The sequence below is a fragment of the Rhinopithecus bieti genome, unplaced genomic scaffold (genome assembly GCF_001698545.2).
Source record: "Rhinopithecus bieti isolate Rb0 unplaced genomic scaffold, ASM169854v2 scaffold_425, whole genome shotgun sequence".
Taxonomy (NCBI): Eukaryota; Metazoa; Chordata; class Mammalia; order Primates; family Cercopithecidae; genus Rhinopithecus; species Rhinopithecus bieti.
This window is the reverse complement of record NW_016803361.1, coordinates 2,726,797-2,753,898: the sequence shown is the minus strand read 5'-3', so window position 1 is coordinate 2,753,898 and position 27,102 is coordinate 2,726,797. Positions and strand designations below refer to the sequence as shown.

General features: G+C 38.5%; 1 protein-coding gene across 4 annotated transcripts in view; it reads left to right on the top strand.

Moving 5' to 3' along the window:
- Positions 1-27,102, top strand: part of HPSE2 (heparanase 2 (inactive)) — a 775,791-nt gene that overhangs the window by 510,096 nt on the left and 238,593 nt on the right. For all 4 annotated transcript variants that reach the window (XM_017880548.1, XM_017880540.1, XM_017880532.1 and 1 more), the window contains one exon: positions 21,639-21,686. In XM_017880548.1, the coding sequence (XP_017736037.1) occupies positions 21,639-21,686 (48 nt within the window). The remainder of the gene's footprint in view (positions 1-21,638; positions 21,687-27,102) is intronic.

Here is a 27,102-nt window from a genome sequence, read left to right as displayed (position 1 = left end):
TACAATAAGCTACTGTTAACTGTTGCCACACTACTGTGCTATTGAACACTAGAACTTATTCCTTCTAACTGTGTTTTTGTACCCATTAACCAACCTCTCTTCATCCTCCCTCTCTCCTTCCCTTCCTCGCCTGTGGTTACCATCAATTCTCTACCTCCATGAGGTCTGCTTTTTCATTTGCTCCTACATGTGTGTGAGAACATACAATACTTGTCTTTTTGTGCCTGGCTTATTTCACTTAATATAATGTCTTCCAGTTCCATCCATGTTGCTGAAAATGACAGAATTTCACTCTTTTTATGGCTGAATAGTATTCCATGTGTATATATCCTACATTTTCTTTATCCATTCATCCCTTGATGAATACAGGTTGATTCCATATTTTGATTATTGTGAATATTGCTGCAATAAACATTGAAGTGTGCATAATCTTTTTGATATACTGACTTCCTTTATTTTGGATATATACCCATAGGTGGGATTGCTGGGTAAGCTTTTTTACTGAGGTAGTTGCAGAACTAAACAGGACTGTTTTTCCGGTTACGATATGAACTCTATGAAGACAGAAATAGAATCTTCATGTTCGTATTTAATATCTTCAGGGATTAGCCTGTGGGCTGGAAAATGGGAATTACTTAACAAAATGCTTATTTTATTGTTTTCATTTCCTCATTTGGGAAATGGCTATTCTTAATCATCAGTTTTATCTAAAGGCATGGGAATTACTATTTAGAGTTATATCAGTTTCTTGTTTTCTTTTGTAAACTTTTATGCATCATCTATGTAATGACAATTTTATCTTAATCTAGTGCTTTTGTGTGTGTGTCCTAAAACATGTTTTATTCTACCTACAAAATAGAAATCCTACTAAAAGGAGATTTATCTAAAAAAATTATATATCCAATAACAGAGAAAAACCTATACCTCTACCTTGACAAATCTACTTAGTTCCTAATTTTTAAAAGTGAATACAGGCAAACCTCATATTTATTGTGCTTCACATATATTGAATTTTTTATAAATTGAAGGTTTGTGGTACCTCACTTCATGTCTCTGTCACATTTTGGTAATTCTTGGAACATTTCAAGCTTTTTCATTATTATTATATCTATTATGGTGATCTGTAATCAGTGATCTTTGATGCTGCTATTGTAATTATTTTGGGGCGCCATGAACTGTAAGATGGCAAACTTAATCAATAAATGTGTGTTCTGTCTGTTCCACCCACCAGCCATTTTCCCATCTCTCTCCCTGTTCTCAGGCTTTTCTATTCCCTGAGATGCAACAATATTAAAATTACACCAATAAATAACACTACAATGGCCTCTGAGTGCTCAAGTGAAAGACCTGCATGTCTCTTACTTTAAGGCAGAAGCTCAACATGATTAAGCTTAATGAGGAGGGCATGTTGAAAGCCATGATAGGCTGAATGCTAGGCTTCTTGTCCCAAACAGTTAGCCAACTTGTGAATGTAAAGGGAAAGTTGTTGAAGGAAATTAAAAGTGCTACTTTGGTGAACACAAGAATGATAAGAAAGTGAAACAGCCTTATTGCTGCTATGGAGAAGGTTGTAGCAATCTAGATAGAAGATCAAACCAGCCACAATATTCCCTAAGCGAAAGCCTAATCCAGGACAAGACCCTACCTCTCTTCAATTCTATAAAGGCTGAGAGAGGTGAGGAAGCTACAGAAGGAAAGTTGGAAGCTAGCAGAGGTTGGTTTAAGGAAATAAACTATCTCCATAACATGAAAAATGCAAGGGGAAGCAGCTCTCCAGAAGATACAACTAAGATAATTAATGAAAGTGACTACACTAAACAACAGGTTTTCAATATAGATGGGACATCCTTCTCTTGGAAATCTGAAACTCTGAAAATCGTAGGGTCCCTATGAATTATGTGAAATCTACTCCACCTGTGCTCTATAAATGGAACAATACAACCTGGGTGACAGCATATCTGTTTATAGCATAGTTTACTAAATAGTTTACACCCACTACTGAGACCTACTGCTCAGGAAAAAAAAAAAAAAAAAAAAAAAGATTGCTTTCAAAATATTACTGCTCATTGCCAATGTGCCTGGTCACCCAAGAGCTCTGATGGAAATGTACAATGAAATTAATTTTTTAAGCCTGCTAACTCACCCTCCATTCTGCAGCCTAGAGATCAAGAAGTACTGTTGACTTTCAAGTCTTATTATTTAAGAAATACATTATTTGAGAAGTACATTTTATAAGGCCATAGCTACCATAGATAGTGATTCCTTCTCTGATGGATCTGGGCAAGGTTAATTGAAAACCTTCTGGAAAAGACTCACCATTCCAGATGCCATTACGAACATTTGTGATTCATGGGAAAAGGTCAAAATAGCAATATTAACAGGAGTTTGGAAGAAGTGGACTCTAGCCCTTGTGGATGACTTTGAGGGACTCAAGACTTCAGTGGAGGAAGTAACTGCAGATGTGGTGGGCATAGCAAGAAGACTAGAATTAGAAGTATAGCCTGAAAATGTGACTGAATTGTTGCAATCTCATGATAGAATATGAATGGCTGATGAGTTGCTTATAAATGAGCAAATGGTTTCTTGAGATGGAATCTACTCCTGATGAAGATTCTCTGAACAGTGTTGAAATGATACAAAAGGATTTAGAATATTATGTAAACTTAGTTGATAAAACAGTGGCAGGGTTTGACAGGACTGACTCCAATTTTGAAAGAGTTTCTACTGTGGGTAAAATGCCATAAAACAGCATTGAATGCTACAGAGAAGTCTTCCATGAAAGGAAGATTCACTTAATGTGACAAATGTCACTGTTATTTTATTTTAAGAAATTGCCACAGCCATTCCAGCCTTCAGTAATCACCATCTTGATCAGTCAGCAGCCATCCATATCAAGGCAAGGCCCTCTGTCAGCAAAATGATTATGACTCACTGAAGGCTCAGATGATCATTAGCATTTTTAGCAATACAGTATTTTGAATTGAGGTATATACATTGTTCTTTTAGACATAATGCTGTTCCTAAGAGATATAAAAACATATATCCACACAAAAACTTGCACACAAATATTCATAGCAGCAGTATTCATAATAGCTAAAAAATTGAAACAATCCAAATGTTCATCAGTTGATTAATAGATAGGGAAAATGTGGTATATCCATACAATTAAATATTATTAGACAATGGAAAGAAACGAAGCACCAATACATGTTACAACATGGATAAACCTTAAAAATATTATGGTCACTGAAGGAAGTCAGTCACAAAAGGCCATACATTGTGTGATTCCTTTTATATTAAATGTCAGAAATCAATAGAGACAAAACCTAGTTTAGTAGTTGCTTAGGGCTGGTGAAGATTGTGGGGAAATGAGGAGTGTCTGTAGTGGATACAGGGTTTCTTTTTGGAATGATGAAATATTCTAGAATTAGATTATGTTAATGGTTGCACAGCACTTAAAATATAATAAAAACTATTGAATTGAACACTTCTCTGAGTGAGTTGTATGGTATGTAAATTATATTTCCAAAAAGCATTTAAGAGTCTAATAAAATATTTAGAAGATAAAAGATAAAGCTCTTATACACAGAGCTTTATACAGAGACAGAGAAATATTACCGATATAGATAATCAATTAAGGATATCCAACAGCTGGCTTATAGGAGAGCCAGATCCCGAAACAAGAAAGAGAAGTATGGTTACAGAAAGAATGAAAACTTTACCAACCTTGACAATATAAAAGGAAAGGGACAGTTGATAGAAACAGAAGGTAGAAATGGAGAGAAGAAATACCATATGTGAAGGGTGATATTATACAATATATGGTGATTCAGAAAATATTGTCTAAACCGTTAGAATAATAAATGGAGAGGTAAAGGAGAGGGGACCCAGTAAACCAAGCACATGGAATTTGCTTGACTCTTGGTTAGAATGACTTATGGCAGCACTTTCTTAAATATGCTCTGGAGAATATCACTTCTACAGGATATTAACATTATGTGAAGGGAAAAAAAATAAAACGTTCCATGGTCAAGTAAGCTTGAGAAATGCTGGGATCCACACATTTACTGAAACACTTACCTGTGCTTTTAATATATTAGTTTACATTCGGAATCTCCAAGAAGGGGATTTAGCATGCAGAATTTTCTGAATTTATTTGACCACAGAATCTTACTTTCAGGGACCATCTTGAGAGATTAACGTTCCACTAACATGTTTGGATCACATTGACTTAGAATATGCACCCTGGTTTCGGTGGGTGATGGCAGTAAAGGAAACTTTAAAAAAAGAATTACAATTTGGAGAATTCAGAGAACCTGAATTGCCTCAGTACCCTCATTACTACTCTACTTGCGTGCATCTTGCCCCCTCCTATCTGATCACTCAGTTGCCGGAAAAATCATTTACAAACCTAGTTCATATGATGTCAGTCACTTGCTAAAGATGCTTTAATGACTTTTCATTGCTGTTAGAATAAAATGTAATCTCTTTACCATGGCCCGTAGGGCTCTACAGTGAATGAGCTAGTCTCTATCCAGAGCTTCATTTTTATCTTCTCCCACGTTCTCTTTTTCTTACCTCACTCAGTCCTCATGGGCCTGGTTATGTGCTAAGCTAGTACCATGCTAGAGCAGTCTCCTCTCCACATGGCTGGTTTCTTCTCATCCATCAGAGTGCTTCCTTGAGTCATCTAGCAAAGTAATTCTCTATCTAGACTAACAGGGTATAGATAGTTATACTTTGTAACTACATATTTGTTGTTTGTTTGCTTGTCCTTTATAGATTATAAATTCCATGAGGGCAAGAAGTATGTTGTATTTACTATTGTATATGCAGTGCTAGCAACAAGCCTAGTACATAGTAGGTGCTCCAGTTTGTTGAATGAGTGAAGAATGAAGAATGGAGGTTAATCCAACATTCTACAGAGTTGCTAGTGGAATATTCTAACCTGAACCCGTGTTAGAATAGAAAGCTAGACAGAGTTTTCTGCTCCTATCGTGGCCCAGAGAGCTATGGGAAGCATTTACATTTGAGCAAAGGAGACAGAAGCAGGATAAAACTAGAAAACAAATAATGGTCTTTACCATCACGGCAGACCACATGATGTATGCTATATGTTCAATAAAGCAGAAATAGAAAAATTGCTGGTTTGTATCCAGAATTTCTGTCTTTAGTTGTGTCTAATCACCAACACTTCTACTAAGTGTCTAATCCTGGTTTATCGATTTCATGTTTTCCTCAAAGCATGGGTAGGTATGAAGGCTGTATAAATGGAAATTTTACTGTATTCCTGTACACAGACTTCCGTTGTGACTTTTATGGGCCCAAGGCACTTTTGACTTCATGAGTCCCTTCCTTAAAGACATATTAAAAATTATATTTACACTCCATTGGTATAAAGACATATAACAATTTTTTTCAACCTTAAACTTGTTTTTTTTTTCTAATTTTAATTAAAAAAAAATAAGTGGTATATAAAAGTGTTGTGGTTCCCAGGCACTGTGCCTACTGTGCCTAATGGACAAGTCAGTCCTGCCTGTACCTGCCAAGAAGAGAATTCAAATAGAGACAAAAGGTAATTTTGGATATTTAATCGCTATGATACCCACTCGAGACATCAGTCTCCTCATGGGTGGATTGTAATAAGTTATTTAAGATCTCCCTTTCATGTTTAACTTTCATGAGTTCTATGATAGTTTAGCACATGACAGACAAGTTCCTGATTTATTTTCTAATACATAGCAATAACCTTCTGTTTTCTCTAATAGTGAATCAATATAGCGGGGTGGTGAAGAGCCGGCACTTTGGAACTAAATGAGACCTGGATTATCGATTAGCTGAGTTGTTTTTGTTTTTGTTGTTGTTGTTTTGACACAGGGTCTCACCCTGTCACCCAGGTTGGAGTACAGTGGTACACACATAGCTCACTGCAGCCTCTAACTTCTGGGCTCAAGCAATCCTCCTGCCTCAGCCTTCCAAATTGCTAGAATTACATGTGTAAGCCACCATGCCTGGCCATGTGTGAATGATACTTCAAGTCTCTGAGTCATCTGGAGTCTCAATTGTTAAGAAGATCAGATATATTTTCAAGATGAAAAGGCAGGTTTCAGTCTAATAGATTTTTTGCATATGACTCAATGTAGCTTTCTAAGCAGTTCAGAGCATTGAATGAGGAAAGGAACTAGAAAGATTAGCTACAATAACACGTCAGTATAATGAGGGTAATCACAGTTCTACTTCCTGTCTAAAAACCTGCTTATCCCACATTCTTGTTTGGAGAAGTAAGATGCACAGCTGGGTACAATTTGGTGCACAGAGTAATTATCACGATGTTATTCCTAATAATTGTTGTTTTATTTCAGCTGTGAAAGTTTTATGACTTGACCAAATTACAGGAAAAGAGAAGATAACAGTATATTACACTTAGTTTATAAGATGAAAATTTCCATCTCTCTGCCTCCAGAGAGACCAAAGCTGTTCAGTGCTCATTAACAGGGAAGTACTGTATGCTGCAAAGGTCTACTCTCTAGCTGAGAATTGTGTAAATGACCAGTTACTTCTAAACTTGCTTTCATTTACTTTTATTTTGTTCCTGAAAAGGCCTTCTTTGCTGATTGAGAAAACAGATTACTTCTTTACCCAAACTCAAGCTTTTGAGTTACTGTCATTACAATGGAGGATGTTTATCTCTGTCTCTAAAACCAGAGAAGTCAGTCTGTCTGTCTGGGATGGGTGTTAGAACATTGGAGATGGAGGCTGGAGTCCTGAAACACAGACTTCGATCTGACACTTTACTAGTCAGTTGGTCTTCAGAAATATTCTTCCTCACTTTCTTATTTTCCAGTTTTTCCTCTCTTCCCTCTTCTTCTTTCCCTCACAACCGTGCTTTCCCCTCCAAGAATGCTGTCCCCTTATAGGTGCTGCTAAGATTAGAATTTGTCAGAAGTGTGGTCCATGGTCCTCTTGAATTGGAAGCACCTACAGGGACTGCTAAGCATGCAGCATGATTCTTAGGCTCCAGCTCAGACTTCCTGAAGCAGATGTGTGGGAATGTGAGCCAGATATTGGCATTTTGAATAAAGACCTCAAAGAATTCTTTACACACTAATGTATGAGACACACTACCCTGTAATATAGGCAAAGCAAGTTTTATTATCTTTATTTTACGGATCAAAGAATATAGTTGCACAAATATTAAATAATTTACAAAGCTCAAAAACCAGAACCAAGAAGAGGAAACTGACATTTATTGAGTGCCAACAGTGTATCAGGCACTACCTTTGTTTCTGCATATTTGTTTACTTGTTAATTCTCACAACACTTTTGGGATATAGCTTCTGTTCCTTCCATATGACATGGATCAAGGAGGTTAAACAACTTACCCAAGGTCCCATGGCTAATGAACTGTGGAGCCAGGTCACAAATCAGATAAGTGTCTGACTCTGGGGCCCATTCTCTTGCTATTCAGTGATGCTATTTTTCTGAATCTTCATCTTTCAATTAAGCTAAATAGTCTAGCATACAAAATAAAATACAATTCTTCTCCACCTCAGTTCCTCAGTGTTCATGCTTACAGTCAGGTTTATAGCAGGGCTGGAGCTCCAAAAAAAAGTGTGCTTTTTCATGTGAAGTCCATAACAAAATCCTGATGCGTTTTTCCTCCTTCTCACCAGGCTCTACAGCCAGGTCAAATCATTTCAGGTTATTAGAGCCTTCTTTGCTTGAATCCAAGTCTTTACAACTTCCTCAGCAGCATTTTGGACTGTCGAGGGATATGTATCATGATCTTCTAACCAGCACCTTCCAACTCCAGCCAGAGCCTTCCAAGTCTCTTTCATCATCTCTTCTCATCATCCCCCATTTCTTCATTCCAATCAAGCAAATCTATCTGGTCCTCCTATATGTGTTATTCTCTGACATCTGCCTCTGTCTTGTTCCAGACATTGTCCTATAGCCTCCCGTCTTGCAACCCTTCGCTGGCAGCAAATAGGCTTCATCTTGGGAGCCAGTTTTAGGAAACAGGGTCTGGCACTCTATCTTGAGAAAAACTCTTAGGCCAGTTGTGAGATAAATGAGGGATTATTGACCTCTCTTACCATAGGCTTAGCAAAAAGGAACAACACCACACATAGTACAAATTTGCCATCTCTGCATGGTTATAACAAGAGCTTTAGAATCAGAATTGGGTTTGAATCCCAGCTCTGCAATTAACTGCCCGTGTGATCTTGAGCACAATTTCTTATCTATAAAATGAGACTAATAATGCCAACCTTATAGGGTTGTAAGTAGGTAATCTGCTTACTACATACCTGTCAATCAGCAGATGGTAATTAACTTATTTTTTCCTTCATTCAGGATTCTCCTTAAATTAAACTGCCAGGAAGTGACTTTTATCAACAAGATGGATTGGTTGAAGAGTCTCACCCATCTCAATTCGTGTATATTTAAGGCTCTATCAACCTAAGGGAAACATAAGCTCCAAGGGAAGCCTAAATAGAGAGCTGCACTAGCCATTAAAGTCAACAAACATATAACTATATGCTATTTATTGGTCTACTGCCAATGTGATATTATTAATATATATATAAATAGGGATGAGGAGAGGAGAGGCAAGGAGTAAGGGAGAAAGAAACGGAGGATTGAAGGTGAGGGAGAGAAGGGGAAAGGGAAAAAGAAAGAGGTCAATATTTCATTTCTTCTATGTAGCACCCAGTCTAGCTCAACATATTATTAACCATGAAAAAGTAAGTGGCTTTGGACCAAATGAAAGATGCCCCAAAATATTGTTTATCTAGAGTTCAGCCTGGTTTACTATAACTCAGGATGAATTATTTTCTCACAAACTTTCCCTAGGCTTCTGTGTAGAATGGCTGTCACATCTTATTTGTGTTAGTTAACATAATCAAAGATTCTCTTTGTGGACAGGAAAGATCAGGCTGCTACGCTCTTATTAAAGTATGTACTCAGTTAGATATCCAGTTCCTGGTGAAGGATTTATCCCCTTTCCTGGGAGCAAACTTCAGAAATCAGATTTTAGGGTTGCAATCTGTGATCCAGAAGTAGAAATCAAACCCCAAAGACCATGAGTAAAGATGGGCCTTATTATAATAGAGAGCTGTGATATGCCCTGGGAGAGAAGGCTCAACAATATTTCAGATACGTCATATGTGCAGGTGGATAACAAAGGAAAGAAATTCTCCCAGATTTGGAGTCCCCTGTGTGGGGGAAAGGAACTCTCACAATGAAAGGGGATATTTTGTTCTTTTCTATAGTAGCAGAATGGCCCTAATGGAAAGACCCCCAAATATCGAAATGTCTGCCTGGCACTGGCCAATTTCATTAGATACAGGCACTGTCCTCTTCCCTCTCTTACGCTTCTTTGTGTGACTGGAGATCAGCATGAGGGCAAAGGCAGCTTGTCCTCTGAGATCATAGTCCAGATCTCTGTCACCATAATTCAGCTATGGGAACATCCAACCCTGGAAAACCAAGATCTTCCACTCTTGTCAGTATTCACAGCCTGAGTCATCATTAACTTGTACCTTCATAGACCTAAATCTAGGGATTAGAAATGAAGTGAATGGTAGAAAGTCCTTAGATAATACCAGACCCTAAACAGAATTTCACTCTCCCAGTAGACTTTCACTCCTGACAGCACTATTCCGTGTGCATGTTATTCCACCTCTAATATTACTGTTGCTGAGCATTTTGCAGCTGTGTTGAAGTTGTTCATTTATGTGGTTTGGGCCAGTTTCCGAGAAACAGGCAGAACTAGAGAGCAGAAGCGTCTATCAATGTTAGATTTGAACAAAGAAAATAATGATCTTTTTGGAATTGTCCTCCACAGTGTCAATACAGATATAAAAATGGAGTATAGGAATGGTATAGATTTCTGCATATAAGATATAGAAAGCCTAATGTTCAGGGAAGGTTCATGGGGGCAGGGAGTATACCCCAAACTCATTGACTGTAATATCTGTTCTTTGGAATTGTATCTAATTATTTTTCTTTATGTGTTATTTCTGTGGTTGGTTTTCTTTTCTAGTTTTTTAAAATATAAATATTATTCGAAGACGTCTGAAAACAGAATAGTTGTCCTATTTTAGATGAGGTCTTTCTAAAAAGATAAGGATGTGTTTGGTCATCTTGCTAGGATTTGGAAATGCATATTTTGTTTGACATTATTTGCAAATTTGATTTTTTTCCTCCTCAAACTAAGTGTAGAAATGCTTCCATATGGTTGAAGTTGATCTCATCGTTTTGCTAAGAAGGAAAAGGAAAAAATGTAGCTTACAGCAATTTTTACATGAACACATACTTAATAATGGTATTTCCTCAAAGTTAGCTAAAACAACTTTTCTACTGCTTCAATATGCCACTAAGGTTAAAAAGATAATATAATTTGTCTACAAATATTAAATTGTGATTGAATTTTTGTTTTGTTTTGTTTTTTGGTTTTTTTGAGACAGAGTCTCACTCTGTCGCCCAGGCTGGAGTGCAGTGGTGCGATCTTGGCTCTCTGCAAGCTCCACCTCCCGAGTTCACGCCATTCTCCTGCCTCAGCCTCCCCAGTAGCTGGGATTACAGGTGCCCACCACCACACTCAGCTAATTTTTTGTATTTTTAGTAGAGACAGGGTTTTACCATGTTGGTCAGGATGGTCTCGATCTCCTGACCTTGTAATCCACCTGCCTCGGCCTCCCAACGTGCTGGGATTACAAGCATGAACCACCGCGCCCACCCTGAAATTTTTTAAATATAATGAAACTAAACTACATTTTAATATTTTGATTTCTTATACAGAATATTAGGTGAGGATCTGACTTTTTTTCCCAAATAGACAACAAGTCACATAGCACATTTCAGAATGCTTCAATTTTTCAGACACTGAATTCCTTTTTATGTAATAACTTCTTATATAGTATTTTAAATTTTATTCCATAGATCTCCTTACTAAATCTTGAATGTTTTAATCATTACAAATTTCATGATAATATATGGTAGATCCAATAAATACCCCTTCATTATTCCAAGTTTTCAAAATTTTCTTGGCTTCTTCCAAATGAATGTTAGAATGGTTTTGTAAAGCTTCAAAAATATCTGCTGGGATTTTTTATTCGAATTCCATTAAGCCTATAAATTGGTTTAAGAAGAATAATTGATTTTCCTCTGTAGGATCATGGTAGCTCTTTTCTAGATCCGATTTAAAATATTTTCTGTAAACTCTATACTCTTCTACTTATGGGCTCAGGATATTTCCTATTTAATTATAGATTTTTTGGATTTTCTTTGAGATGTAGGGTGCAGATGTGGAGAAAATACAATAACGGTACTTTGAATGTCACTAACAATAGTTTTCTCATTCTTTTTATTATGTTCCTTTAGATAATAGAACATTATTTAAGGACTTAATTCTCACATATAACAGAGCAAACTATTTAATGCATATGAGGATCTCCTGATTATGGTGTCATGAAGGACCAGTTTCCAATTTTCAACATACCAAATTAGAAATGTTCTGAATTGCCTGTCCAGAGACTTTTAGCCAAGTAGGGCATTAATGATTTATTTGGTCTTAATTTTCTTATGAATACAGGGCTGTTAATATCAATGACGAGTACTTCAAGTTATTTGAGATATATTCAGGAGGATTGGAATATATTTACCACCAGCAGCATTGAAAGTCCTCTCCTGGGTTCCTCATCTTGGACAATGGCATTCGTTATTGCAATTAAAATTTTGGCATTCTCCTCTTTCTCTTGAGCACACCAACAGTGTTTCTAAAGTGGGCCTTTTTTTTTTTTTTTTTTTCATTCCTATATTTCAAAGCCTCCCATGTCTCTGTAGTAATCTCTTGCCAGCTTATCTTCACCAATATCTTTCATCTTTTCCATAGCCAGATCCTAAAATGCAAATCTGAGCCTAAGAATCTCTTGTGTGTGTTTAAAGACGGAATAAATTCAACAAACATACGTGGAGAGCGAGCTGGCTATATTTTACAATATTATGCTGGGTGCTAATCATACAAAGATAAATAGGACCTGGACTTGTACCTTGTTGTTAAGGGTAAAGGCCAGACTTGTAAAGGCAACACAGGGCAGCTCCTAGTGATCTGACCAGCCTAACCTCCTGCCATTCCCTTACTTGTTCCCTGACATCCAGCCATATTGGACTTCTGTGAACAGCTCATTTTGAGTCTTCCTTGCTTTGCTCATGCTATTCTTTGCCTGGGCTGCTCCTCCTGGCAAAATCTTACCCTTCTTTCAATCTCATATTCAACATTGTAGACAATATGAAGGTTTTCTTAATCTGTATTCCTTCTTCTAACACCATAAGGCAGACCTAACTGCTCCTCTTACTGAGGTCCTCTTACTGTACTACTGGTACAAACTAACCATCTGTTACAGCACACAGAAACTTTGGTATGTCCTTGTCCACATTTCTGTCTCCTGGGCTTCATTATGGTTGTCTTGTAGCAGAGGCCCTGAGCCAGTCACCTTTTGATACCTGCATCCAGCACATTGTCTTACAATAAGCACTGAAGGGCTCAAGACTGTGAGAGGAAGCTAACAAGCAAAGAAGGTGCTCCAGCTTTTTCCTTTTTCTAATCAATATGGTAGTGTTTTCTCAAGGCAAAAATTCAGCTGGTTTTTTGTATCTTAGAGTCTACTATACTTCCTAGCCTCAGTGAAAACAGCTTGGAGGCAACATAAGATACTGGAAAGATGGTCGGATTTGGAATCAGAACCTGAGTTTAGCCTACACTAACTACATGAATTTGAGAAAGTCTCATAACCTCATAACCTCCTCCACTGAAATACAGAAATATCTACCTTACTGGATTGTTTTGAGGACTATGGGAAGCTGTACATACAAGAAACTGAAAAGCATTTTATGACAAAGCTCTATTAATGTCAGTATTGTTTTCGTTGTGGTTATTTGTATATGATTATAAAACAGTTTTACATAAAATATTTCTTTTGTTTTTAATTTTACTTTAAGTTCCAGGATACAAGTGCAGGACATGTAGGTTTGTTACATAGGTCTACGTGTGTCATGGTGGCATGCTGCACCTATCAAATCCATCATCTAGGTTTTAAACCCAGCATGCATTAGCTATTTATGCTAATGCTCTCCCTCCCCTCACTCCCCCACCCCTCCGACTGGCCCCGGTGTGTGTTGCTCCCCTTCCTGTGTCCATGTGTTCTCATTGTTCAACTACCACTTATGAGTGAGAACATGCGGTGTTTTGTTTTTTGTTCCTGGGTTAGTTTGCTGAGGATAATGGCTTCCACCTTCACCCATGTCACTGCAAAGGACATGATTTCATTCCTTTTAAGGCTTCATGTTATTCCATAGTGTGTCTGTACCATATTTTCTTTATTTAGTCTATCATTAATGGCCATTTGGGTTGGTTCCATGTCTTTGCTATTGTAAATAGTGCTGCAATAAACATACATGTGCTTATGTCTTTATAGTAGAATTATTTATATTCCTTTGGGTGTATACCCAGTAATGGGATGGCTAGGTCAAATGGTATTTCTGGTTCTAGATCCTTGAGGAATTGCCACGCCATCTTCCACAATGGTTGAACTAACTTACATTCCCACCAATAGTGTAAAAATATTCCTATTTCTCCACAGCCTCACCAGCATCTATTGTTTCTGGACTTTTTTAATAATCGCCATTCTGACTGACGTGAGATGGTATCTCATTGTGGTTTTGATTTGCATTTCTCTAATGATCAATGATGTTGAGCTTTTTTTCATATATTTGTTCGCCACATGAATGTCTTCTTTTGAGAAGCGTCTGTTCATATCCTTTGCCCAGTTTTTATGGGGTTGTTTTTTTCTTGTAAATTTGTTTAAGTTCCTTGTAGGTTCTGGATATTAGACCTTTGTTAGATGGGTAGATTGCAAAACTTTTCTCCCATTCTGTAGGTTGCCTGTTTGCTCTGATTATAGTTTCTCTTACTGGGTAGAAGCTCTTTAGTTTAATTAGATCCCGTTTGTCAATTTTGTCTTTGGTTGCAGTTGCTTTTGGCATTTTCGTCATGAAGTCTTCACCCATGCCTATGTCCTGAATGATATTGCCTAGGTTTTCTTCTAGGGTTCTTATGGTTTGGGGTTTTACACTGAAGTCTTTAATCCATCTTGAGTTAATGTTTGTATAAGGTGTAAGGAAGAGGTCAAGTTTCAGTTTTCTGCATATGGCTAGCCAGTTTTTCCAGCACAATACATTAAATAGGGAATCCTTTCCCCATTGCTTGTTTTGTCCAGTTTATCAAAGATCAGATGGTCGTAGATGTGCGATGTTATATCTGAGGTCTCTGTTCTGTTCCGTTGGTCTTTATGTCTGTTTTGGGACAAGTACCATGCTCTTTTAAATACTGTAGCTTTGTAGTATAGTTTGAAGTCGGGTAGCATAATGCCTCCAGCTTTGTTCTTTTTAGGATTGCCTTGGCTATCTGGGCTCTTTTTCGGTTCCATATGAAATTTAAAGTAGTTTTTTCTAACTCTGTGAAAAATGTCAATGGTAGTTTGATGGGAATAGCATTGAATCTATAAATTACTTTGGGTAATGTGGCCATTTTCACAGTATTGATTCTTCCTATCCATGAGAATAGAATGTTTTTCCATTTGTTTGTGTCCTCTCTGATTTTCTTGAGCAGTGGTTTATAGTTCTCCTTGAAGAGGTCCTTCACGTCCCTTGTTAGCTGTATCCCTAGGTATTTTATTCTCTTTGTAGCAATTGCAAATAGGAGTTCATTCATGATTTGGCTGTTGTCTGTTGGTGTATAGGAATGCTTGTGATTTTTGCACTTTGATTTTGTCACCTGAGACTTTGCTGAAGTTGTTTATCAGCTTAAGGAGTTTTTGGACTGAGATGATGGGGTTTTCTAAATACAGAATCATGTCATCTGCAAACAGAGACAACTTGACTTCCTCTCTTCCTATTTGAATACTCTTTATTTATTTCTCTTGTCTGATTGCCTGTCCAGAACTTCCAGTACTATGTTAAATAGGAGTGGTGACAGAGGGCATCCTTGTCTTGGCCAGTTTTCAAAGGCAATGCTTCCAGCTTTTGCCCACTCAGTATGATATTGGCTGTAGGTTTGTAATATATAACTCATTATTTTGAGATATGTTCCATCAATACCTATTTTATTGAGAGTTTCTAACATGAAGAGATGTTGATTTTTATCAAAGGGGTTTTCTACATCTATTGAAATTATCATGTGATTTTTGTCAGTGGTTCTGTTTATGTGATGGATTATGTTTATTGAGTTGCATATGTTGAACCAGCCCTGCATCCCGGGGATGAAGCTGACTTGATCGTGGTGGATAAGTTTCTTGATGTGCTGCTGGATTTAGTTTGCCAGCATTTTATTGAGGATATTTGCATCGATCTTGGCCTGAAGTTTTCTTTTTTTGTTGTGTCTCTGTCAGGTTCTGGTATCAGGATGATGCTGGCCTCATAAAATGAGCTAGAGAGAAATCCCTCCTTTTCAGCTATTTGGAATAGTTTCAGAAGGACTGTTACCAGCTCTTCTTTGTACCTCTGGTAGAATTCAGCTGTGAATCTGTCTGGTCCTAGGCCTTTTTTGGTTGGTAGGCTATTAATTACTGCCTAAATTTCAGTACTTGCTATTGGTCTATTCAGGGATTCAGCTTCTTCCTGGTTTAGTCTTGGGAGGGTATATGTGTCCAGGAATTTATCTTCTCCTAGATTTTCATGTTTGTTTGTGTAGAGGTGGTTATAGCATTTTGTGTTGGTAGTTTGTATTTCTGTGGGGTCAGTGGTGATCTCCCCTTTATCATTTTTTATTGTGTCTATTTGATTCTTCTCTCTTTTCTTCTTTATTAGTCTAAGTAGTCTATCTATTTTGTTAATTTTTTCTAAAAACCAGCTCCTGGGTTCATTGATTTTTTTTTTTAAGTGTTTTTCATGTGTCTATCTCCTTCAGTTCTGCTCTGATCTTAGTTATTTCTTGTCTTCTGCTAGCTTTTGGATTTGTTTGCTCTTGCTTCTCTAGCTCTTTTGACTGTGACATTAGGGTGTTGATCTGACATCTTTCCAGCTTTCTGATGTTGGCATTTAGTGCTATAAATGTCCCTCTGCTTTAGCTGTGTCCCAGAGATTGTGGTACATTGTCTCGTCTCTTTGTTCTCACTGGTTTCAAAGAACTTCTTTATTTCTTCCTTAATTTCATTATTTACTCAGGAGTCATTCAGGAGCAGGTTGTTCAAATTCCATGTGGTTCTGTGATTTCTGAGTGAGTTTCTTAATCCTGAGTTCTAATTTGATTGCACTGTGGTCTGAGACACTGTTATTATTTCCATTCTTTTGCATTTGCTGAGGAGTGTTTTACTTCCAATTGTGTGGTTGATTTTAGAATAAGTGCCATGTGGTTGACTTGGGGTGGAGAGTTCTGTAGCTGTCTATTAGGTCCACTTGATCCAGAGCTGAGTTTAAGTCCTGAATATCCTTGTTAATTTTCTGTCTCATTCATCTGTCTAATATTGACAGTGGGGTGTTAAAGTCTCCCACTATTATTGTGTGGGAGTCTAAGTCTCTTTATAGGTCTCTAAGAATTTGTATTATGAATCTGGGTCCTCCTGTGTTGGGTTCATTTATATTTAGGATAGTTAGCTCTTCTTGTTGAATTGATTCCTTTACCATTATGTACTGCCCTTCTGTCTTTTTTTAACTCTGGTGGTTTAAAGTCTGTTTTGTCAGAGACTAGAATTGCAACCCCTGCTTTTTTTTTTGCTTTCCATTTGCTTGGTAAATATTCCTCCATCCCTTTATTTTGAGCCTTTGTGTGTCTTTACACATGAGATGAGTCTCCTGAATACAGCACATTGATGGGTCTTGACTCTTTATCCAGTTTACCAGTCTGTGTCTTTTATCGGGGCATTTAGCCCATTTACATTTAAGGTTAATATTGTTATGTGTAAATTGCATCCTGCCATCATGATGCTATCTGGTTATTTTGCACACTTGTTGATGCAGTTTCTTCATAGTGTCATTGGTCTTTATATTTTGGTATGTTTTGGTATGTTTTGCAGTTTTACTTTTTCCTTTACATATTTAGTGCTTCATTTAGGAGCTCTTGGAAGGCAGGCTGGTGATGACAAAATCTCTCAGCATTTGCTTGTCTGGAAATGATTTTATTTCTCCTTCATTTATGAATTTTAGTTTGACTGGATTTAAAATTCTGGGTTTAAAACTATTTTCTTTAAGAATGTTGAATATTGACCCCCACTCTCTTCTGGCTTGTAGAGTTTTTGCTGAGAGCTCCACTGTTAGTCTGATTGTAGTCCCTTTGTAGGTGACCTGGCCTTTCTCTCTGGCTGCCCTTAACATTTTTTCCTTCATTTTGACCTTGGGGAATCTGATGATTATGTGTCTTGGGGTTGATCTTCTCATAGATTATCTTAGTGGGGTTCTCGGTATTTCCTGAATTTGAATGTTGGCCTCTCTTGCTAGGTTGGGGAAGTTTTCCTGGATGATATCCTGAAGTGTGTTTTCCAACTTGGTTTCGTTTTCCCCATCTCTTTCAGGTACTCCAATCAGTTATACGTTCGGTCTTTTTACATAGTCCCATATTTTCCAGAGGTTTTGTTCATTTCTTTTCATTCTTTTTTCTCTAATCTTATCTGCATGCCTTTTTTCAGCAAGATGGTCTTCAAACTCTGATATCCTTTCTTCCACTTGGTTGATGTGGCTATTGATGCTTGTATATGCTTCACAACATTCTCATGCTGTGTTTTTCAGCTCCTTCAAGTTATTTATGTTCCTCTCTAAACTGCTTATTATAGTTAGCAGCTCCTGTACCCTTTAATTAAGATTCTTGGCTTCTTTGCACTGGATTAGAACATGCTCCTTGAGCTCAGCAGAGTTTGTTATTATCCACCTTCTGAAGCCTACTTCTGTCAATTCATCCATCTCATCCTCTGTCCAGTTCTGTGCCTATTTAGAGAAGAGGCACTCTGGCCTTTTAGGTTTTCAGTGTTTTTTTTTTCGCTGATTCTTTCTCATCTTTATGAGTTTGTCTACTATTGATCTTTGATGGGGTTTTTGTGGGGACATTTTTTTTTTGTTGATGCTATTGTTTTTGGTTTCTGTTTGTTTTTCTTGCAATGGTCAGGTCCCTCTTCTGTAGGGCCACTGTGGTTCACTGGGGGTTCAGTTCAGGCCCTATTCATCTGATTCACTCCCATGCCTGGAGATGTCACTTGAGGAAGCTGGAGAACAGCAAAGATGGGTGCCTGCTTCTTCCTCTGGGATCTCTGACCTCAAGGGGCACTGACCTGATGCCAATAGAAACACTTCTCTATAGGGTGTCTGACAACCCCTGTTGGAGGGTCTCACCCCAGTGGGTGGCAGAGAGAGCACAACCTGTTTAATGAAGCACTTTGACTGAGGGGGTGTGCTTCACTGGGGGGAAACCCACTTGTCTGGGCTGCCTGGATTCCTCAGAACTAGCAGGAGGAAAGACTAAGTCTACTGGTCCGTGGAGACTGTGGCCACCTCTCCTGCTAGGGACTCAGGCCCAGGGAGGTCAGAGTTCTGTCCTTGACTCCCTGGCTAAGGTTGTTGGAGTTCCTGCAGAGAGGCCCCACACAGTGAGGAGGGATGAGTCAAGGTCAGGCCTGAAGAGGCACTCCGTCAGCAGTCTGCCACAGCCCATGTTGGGCTGTGGTGGATACCTCTTGAGACCAAGCCATCCATCATCCCTGGCTCCAGCAGGGAAAAAACACAGCCTGGAGCTATAGAGATGGCTGCTGCCCTTCCCCAACCCTGGGAGCTTAGTGTGTTAGGCAGCTATGGGTCCCAGAATTGGCTGTCACCCCTCCCCTAAGGAGCTCAAACGGCTTAGACAGCAGGGAGCCACAGCTGTGGTGCTCGTCACCCCTCCTTCTGGGAGCTCAGCAGGCTTAAGCAGATTCTAGCTTAGTGGCTGTTGAGAACCTACGCAGCTCCATGGTTGGGACCCTCACCCCAGTAGTGTGGACTCATAAGTGGGATCTTCCAATCCATGGGTTACACAGTTCCATGGAAAAAGCACATTTTCCCAGGCTGGATAGCGCACTCACTGACTGCCTTTCCTGGCTGAGGATGGGGGCTCCCCTGCCCTGTGTGGTTCTCAAGTGGGCTACAGCACCACACTGATCTTCCTTCCTCTCTGTGGGTCACGCCAACTGCCTAGTCAGTTCTGATGACAGAACCTGAATACCTTGGTTGCTGGTGCAGGACTGGCTCGCTGTTTTTTTGTTTTTGTTTTTTTTTAATGGGAGCCTCCGATCGCCTCTGCTTTTAGTTGGCTATCTTGGCCCCATCTCTACATAAAATATTTGTATTTCAGAGATTTTAGAAATTATTTTGGAGGAGTAAATTCCATGTAAACATTTGTTTTTACATTTCTTTCTTTGAAATGACACTTGTGTCTAAGATTGTCTAGATTTTTTAATTTTTTGAATATCTGAGAAGGAGGTACAAAATTTCATCTCTTCCTCTTCATTCTTGGGCCATCCTACTTCTAAGATTATTATCAGATCTTACCTGCTTAGAGTAGCATAGATGGCAGGGATAATATTTTGAATATTAATCTGTTTTCTTTCTCCTTGTATTTTTCCATTTTCCTTCTATCCATTCAAGAGCTGGTTGTGTGCCTATTGACAGGGTAGCACATGACAGGAGGAAAGGCAAATACTGCACAAGTCTTTCTGGCTTTTGAATTCCAGAAGAGGAATTTTAGAGGCATAGGTCCAGAAATAGTGAAGGGAGTGGAGCTATTCTCCCAAACTCAAAAGAGATTGTCCTGGGCTGGGGAAAGGAGATGAGGTAAAGAGAAAGAGAAATCCGTTGGCTTCAAAAGCAGAGGATATCTGTGCCATGCTTCCCAATGACTGCTGCTAGGAGGGTTGGCATGACTCCATCAAAAATTGGCTATTTGGAGTGTTAGGAGATGTACTTCTGTAGCCAGTAGGGAAGCTGGTAATCTATATAATGGAATTGACAATATCCACCTTACCAAGCAGGCATTTTTAAGAATTATAAGAAATAACATGTGAATGGCTGGCATTCAGTAGGTACTCAGTAAATGTTACATTCCCTCCAGCCCTCGTTGACATTTTGGCCCTGCTCATCAAACCAGTTCTATTCCTTGATCATTCCCATATGCCATTTTCTACTTTCTTGCTTGAGGACTGCTGAATGGTACTGGAGAAAGAAAGGCAAAACCATTCAGACAAAGGCTAAGCCATGGCTTCTGTGGCCTTCTCCTCATCCTCCATCCTTGTCCTCCTTCTCCTCCTCCTCTTCCGTCTCTCTTTCTTCCCCCCTTTTCAAACCCATCGTGTCCTTCCCCTTCTTCTTTTCCTCTCCTTTTATAAACTTCACTTTAATGCTAACCAACAGTCCTGGCATCCAGCCCTATGTTTCTCTTATGTACTCCTCCAGAGAGACTCAATTCTCTTCTGCTGTCACAGCAAATCTGTGCCTCTGTTTAGGCAACACACAGCAACCCACAGAGCATGAGCAACATGCATCTGCCTTGCAATATTATGCTGGTGTAAAGTAGAGATAGGGCCTTCTAGACAAAACACCATCTTTCTCCCTGGAGGAAGAATTCTTCAGTTAAGAAGTACTATTAAAGATTGCTTCTCCCTCTGAAGAAAAGTTCCCCACCAGGGTCTCAGGAATAAAAGAAATATCTTAAAGAGCTGAGATATTCCTTTTGGTAACTACTAGTTGACTCCCTCAACTCGTAGTTATAACCATGATAGCACATGGCCTGAGAACATATGGACAGGGAGAAGGAAGTAGGTAGATAATTGAGTTATTCACAGACATGCAATTTATGAGAGACCCTGTGTCATCTTTGGGCTCCCAGATGCATCTTCAGGTTCTATTGATTTTCCTGGAACCTCCAGAAACAAAGAAGGTGGGGAACTGCTAGCAAGGCTTTGATGTGTGCTTAACTGCATGGAGCCAAGTCTGGTTTATCTTTCAAGCTGAGCATGATTGTCAGATAACACTCAGTTCACTACTTAGCTGCTCCAAAAGTAGATGATAGATTTCTCTTTGTGGTGCTCAACTTTCTACACTTAGACAGGTGTGGCAGCCCCTCATTGGAGCATATTTGATGGTGCTTTTTACTTGTATAAATAAATTGGGTTTTCTCATGCTCGTTCTAGGAAAGCCTGGAGTTTTTCAAAGGCATCTTTTGTGCTGTCATCCTTGGGAAATATTACTGTTTGTTTCCTATTAGAGATTGGAGTCCTTAGAGAATAGGAAATGGGATAGACAAGTTTTGGTTATGAGGAAATTGATGTGGGAGCCATCAGGCATGGGCTTGGGAAGACAGATGTAGATAGAATGCCTTATTGGGATTTTGATTTCCAGATGGTGAAGGATGTGTGGGGAGCTGGAAGTATGGTTACTTTCACTTTCTGTATAGTTTGACCTCCAATAGCTGTGTCTAGGCCATGATTGTGGCTGTGGAGGATCCTCTCAGAAAGCATACCTGCTTAGGGATTGGTCTAATCTGTCTCAGTTCATTTCCTTTTGATTTGGAGGATGTGGTTTGATCTAAGTTGTAATATCTTTTTTCTTTCTATTCCTTACAGATTCATGAAGGTGGCAGGAAGTACAGTAGATGCAGTTACCTGGCAACAGTAGGTATTCACCATTTTTGCTCTTACTTATTATCAGCTGCTGTGAGATGAAAGATAATTAATTGTCACCAAGTTCATAACTGACATTCGATAAGCTATCCTTCATCCTCCAGGAAAAAATTTAAAAGTAACTCCAAAGTTGTTTTTATGGCACATGTTGTCTCGTAGTACTATAATTTTGTTTGGTTGTTTTCAGAAAAATTTGAGAAAACAACTGACGCATTTTGGAGATTTCAGCTATTATGTACCCTTTTAAAATAATCTGTTATCAGTGAACACGTAATGGGGATCTGGGCATGCCACTGTTTTCCCATAGGCTTTTCCTTTGGGAATAAATTTCCTTGTATAAGACAGGAAATAATTTTAATTGCTCAATATATAATGGGGAAATAGAAACACTTTGTTATTAATGTCAGTGGTCATAATTACTGCCAAGTGAGTCTCTAAAATGAAGCAGCTTTAAAAAAAAAAAAAAAAAAAAAAGAGTATCAAGATGAAGCAGCTTCAAGAAAGGGAATGAATTCCAACACTGCAGGAAGAATCTTGCAATGGAAAAGACCTGTTACCGCAGGATAATGAAAAGTATAATTATCTGATAAATAAATTTAAATATTCTATAAGTTCCCTTAGGGCATTTGTACCAGAAGGTCCAGCCCTTAACAGTCAATGTCTCACTAATTGTATACTGGAATCCTGTTCTTCTTTTCTCTGAGAAATCTATTTCACAGTATCCTCCAAATCATCTCTTGTCTAATGTGGTGCTCTCAACTCAGACTGTGCTTTTACTGTGGGCCCATATAGGCCTTGGCAATGGCCCTCTTTCTCAGTTACTCTAACCCTTCCTGCCTAGCATGTGTTCTCCTTTTGTCCATCCTCTGTTTGAAGTGGGTCACACTATCCCCTGTGGATTCATTACAGATGTGAAAAAAACGAAGTGGATTAAATCTTTATTAAAGATTGCTTCTCCCTCTGAAGAAAAGTTCCCCACCTAAAGTGTTTTTGTTTGCTAGCAATCAATAACTTCAGTCATAATGGGAAATATTTTAGTCTACATTTATACTCTTAATTTCTCTAAAAAACAAGTTCCAAATGTTTTCAGAAACTCTTATTCTTCTTCAATTTGTTTTTGTGAGTCATGGATTGAGTAAGTCTGAGGATCTTGTCATTCCCTTGCTTGAAAACCCACAATGTCTCTCCTTCGCACTTGGACCAAAAGCCAAACTCTCCACACTGGCCTTTTGTGTTTGGCCTCTGCTGCTTTCTGATTTCATCTGGTGCCGCTCTGCCCTTATTCTGTCCCAGCTCACCAGTGGTCTTTCAATTCTTTCAGGTCCATGTGCATATCTGCCTCTGGGTCTCTCTATATGCTAGTCCTTCTGCCTGAAATGCTGTTCTCCATTCTCTTCGTGTGGCCAACTCCTTTTCATCTTTTAAGTCTCACCTTACATGTCATGTCCTAGAGAGGCCTTCCCTGATGATCCTATCCAAAACAGGTCTCCCATTTCATTCTTTTTCTTAGCTCTTTTTTAATAGCACTTATGATAACTTAAAATTGTTTTTTTCCTTATGACTTGTCTTTGTAATTTATTTGTTTTTCTCTTCTACCATAATGGCACTTATTCAATCACCAAGTACTTATTTAGACAATAGTTTATTAGTCATTTACTCTGGGGAAAAAATAATAATGGCAACAACAACAATGACAATAAAAATAACAATGTGCCAGGAACTGTTCTTAAGCTTTGTATGCCTTATTATATCTGATCCTCACAACAACCAAATGAGTTAGGGACTATTTTTATCTCCATTTTACTATAACTTAGATGAAATTGTAGAAAATCCAAAGATTACACAGAAAGTGGAAAATGTTGGACTTAAAGTTGTGTCTGTCTCACTCCAAGGATTATTGTCTTAACTACCACTGCTTTGATAACAAGATAATGTCCCTTTACTGAAATTCTGTCCAGTGTCCTCACCAACAAGGCTATCTGGATAATGTAGCATAAAGGCTGAGTCTTTAAGAATTTATAGGATTTGGGCCGGGCGCGGTGGCTCACGCCTGTAATCCCAGCACTTTGGGAGGCCGAGGCGGGCGAATCACAAGGTCAGGAGATCGAGACCACGGTGAAACCCCGTCTCCACTAAAAATACAAAAAAATAACCGGGCGCGGTGGCGGGCGCCTGTAGTCCCAGCTACTTGGGAGGCTGAGGCAGGAGAATGGCGTGAACCCAGGAGGCGGAGCTTGCAGTGAGCCAGATCACGCCACTGCACTCCAGCCTGGGCGACAGAGCGAGACTCCGTCTCAAAAAAAAAAAAAGAAAAGAATTTATAGGATTTGTGGAGAAAGATAATGATATCAGCATAAGAAAATTATTGGCTAAGAATGTATGGCTTTAATTATTATTGCTGACAGGGAGGGATAAGAGAAAGCTTTTCTTTTCTATTCAAGTACTCTTCCTGCCACAAATGGAATGAAGTGAGCACAGTATTATTTTATAATGCAAAATACATTTTAATAAATACATTTTGTTTATTGACTACTTAAAAAATACACATACACACACACACACATATATATAGGCCATGTCTCCAGATAAATATCACTGTTTGCAACTACTCCAAAAATACCCTCAAAAGCAAGCAGGGGGTTGTATTTCTTTTGGCTCCAGGATCAGCATTCATTAGAGGACAAATAGCACCTGGAATCTACAATTTATCCTTTCCAGCCATAGTTTTCAGTCAAGACTTGGAAAAGTCATGGAAGAATCCCAGGCAATTCTGGCCAGGGGGACTTCATGAAAATTAAAGCCAAATGCCATGTTTCTTCAATTCTGAGAAATACTGAGGTGAAGATGTCCTAATAATGTAAAGAGATCAAGAGACATTGTTAGAAAAAAAAGGGTGGGGGAGACTAACATAGAATTTGTCGTTTGTCACTATATATAGATGGCCAGAAGAATCAATTCAGTATTGGGATGTTGAGCTTGGAGCTTGAACAGCCAAATTCTGAGTCTGAAGTCATTAATAAACAGATCTCTGTAGTTTGACTATTTTGATTTGGAAGCATATTATTGGGTTTACTATATTTTGAGGACCAAAATATGTGACTTAATAATTGGTCCTGCCCACCAACCCATTTAGAAAACCCAGAAACAGTTATTAAGATGAAAGTATAATTACAAGTATAGTGGAGTAGCTTGTTATTGTAATAACCCTTATATAGAGAGCAATGATAAAATATAAAGTATTAAAGAAAAAACACTGGAATATGATCAAAAAAGGCAGAAACCAAAGGAAGGTATTCAACCTTTAAAAGAAGTGAAGAACACTACAAGAGATCTACTTTTACTTGACTTTTTACTGTAGTTGTTGTTGTTATTATTATTATTATTGAGATGGAGTCTTGCTCGGTTGCCCAGGCTGGAGTGCAATGGCATGATCTCGGCTCACTGCAAGCTCCGCCTCCTGGGTTCACACCGTTTTCCTGCCTCAGCCTCCTGAGTAGCTGGGACTGCAGGTGCTCACCACCACACCAGGCTAATTTTTTGTATTTGTAGTAGAGACGGGGTTTCACCGTGTTCACCAGGATGGTCTTGATCTCCTAACCTCGTGATCCACCTGCCTCGACCTCCCAAAGTGCTGGGATTACTTTGGTAGGAAGTGCTGAGCCGCCACACCCTTTGGGAGGAAGTGCTGAGCCGCCGCGCCCAGCCTTCACTGTAGTTATTTAACAATTCATGCATCAGGAGGTAATTAGAACTCCAACAGAAATGCATGCTCATATTGGCTTGAAGTGTCAAGGAGAAGGAGTCAGAGGCTGGAAACTGAGGGTGGAAATCTCAAAAAGAAGGAGCTTCAATGTAAAAATACAAAATATGCATATAAACTTCCCTCAAATCTTTGATCCCTGAAATGTATACATTCATGAGACATTCCAAGGAGCCTAGTGGAAAGAAACAGCTGTAAGTCTCAAAAAGTTGAACAGAGATTTCAGCTGCCGTTTGTCACATGAGAGACAGAGGTTGAAATTTGAATGTCACAAATTTAGAGGGACTTGATAAACACCTTGTTTTTATCCAGTGAAATCTAAAAAAATTATGCCTTAGGTGTAAAGTCTGTCTCAGGACTAAGGATTTGCTCTAAGACTCAAGTATAACCAAAACAGACTTGTCCAGAAAAAGCATAAACTGATGCCTTCACAAGAACAAGAAGATCAGTCATTCATTCAACTTCCTGCTAGATTCAAAATCAACATTCTTCTATCTCTGTAGTATATCATCCACATTTTGTTATATACAATAAAAAAATTACCAGACATGCAAAGAAACAGGAAAATATGACCATGATGAGGAGGATAAACAATAAATAGAAACCCTGAGATGACCCAGATATTAGAATTAGCTGACAAGGATTTTAAAGAAGCTATTATAATTCATATTATATATTCATAGAGTTAAGGAGAAAATGTCCATACTGAGAAATATTAGCCTGGAGAAATATCAGCAGTGCGATGGAAACTATAAAAAAGAACCAAATGGAATTCTTGAAGTGAAAAGAAGAATATCTGAAATGGAAACTCTTTGGATGGGCTTGACAGGAGACTGGAAACCACAGAAAAAAGAGTAAACTTGCATACTGAGCAATAGAAACTATACAACTTAAAGAACAGAAAGGAAAACATCGTGGAAAAAAATGAACAAAGTTTCAGTGACCTCATTGCCAAAACCAAATAGCTTAACATATGCACAGAGTTCAGACGAATAGGAGAAAGAAAATGTGGCAGAAATTTTTTTAAAATCAAAGCTGAACTTCTCCAAATTTTGGTGGAAAATATTAATTTACAGATTCAAGATGGAGAAATACAAAGAAAATTATATCAGGGCACATTGTACTCAAACTGCTGAGAACAAAATAACTTAAAATCTTTGAAGCATTCAGACAAAAATAACACTTCATATACAGGGAACAAAGACACAAATGATGGCTTATTTGACATCAGAAACAATGAAGGACAGAATACAACAGAACAATATTCTTAAAGTGATAAAGAAAAAAAAGTAAAGCCAGAATTCTATATTCAGCAAAAATATTCTTCAAAATGAAAGTTAAATGAAGACTTTTTTTATCAATGAAAGCCAGTAGATTTGTGTTGCAAGAAATACTAAAGGAGGCCAGGCACGGTGGCTCATGCCTGTAATCCCAACACTTTGGGAGGCTGAGACAAGTAGATCACCTGACGTCAGGAGTTCAAGACCAGTCTGACAAACATGGTGAAACCCTGTCTCTACTAATCCCAGCTACTCGGGAGGCTGAGGCAGGAGAATCGCTTGAACCTGAGAGGCGGAGGTTGCAGTTAGCCGAGATAGTGTCATTGCACTTCAGCCTGGGTAACAGAGCAAGATTCTGCCTCAAAAA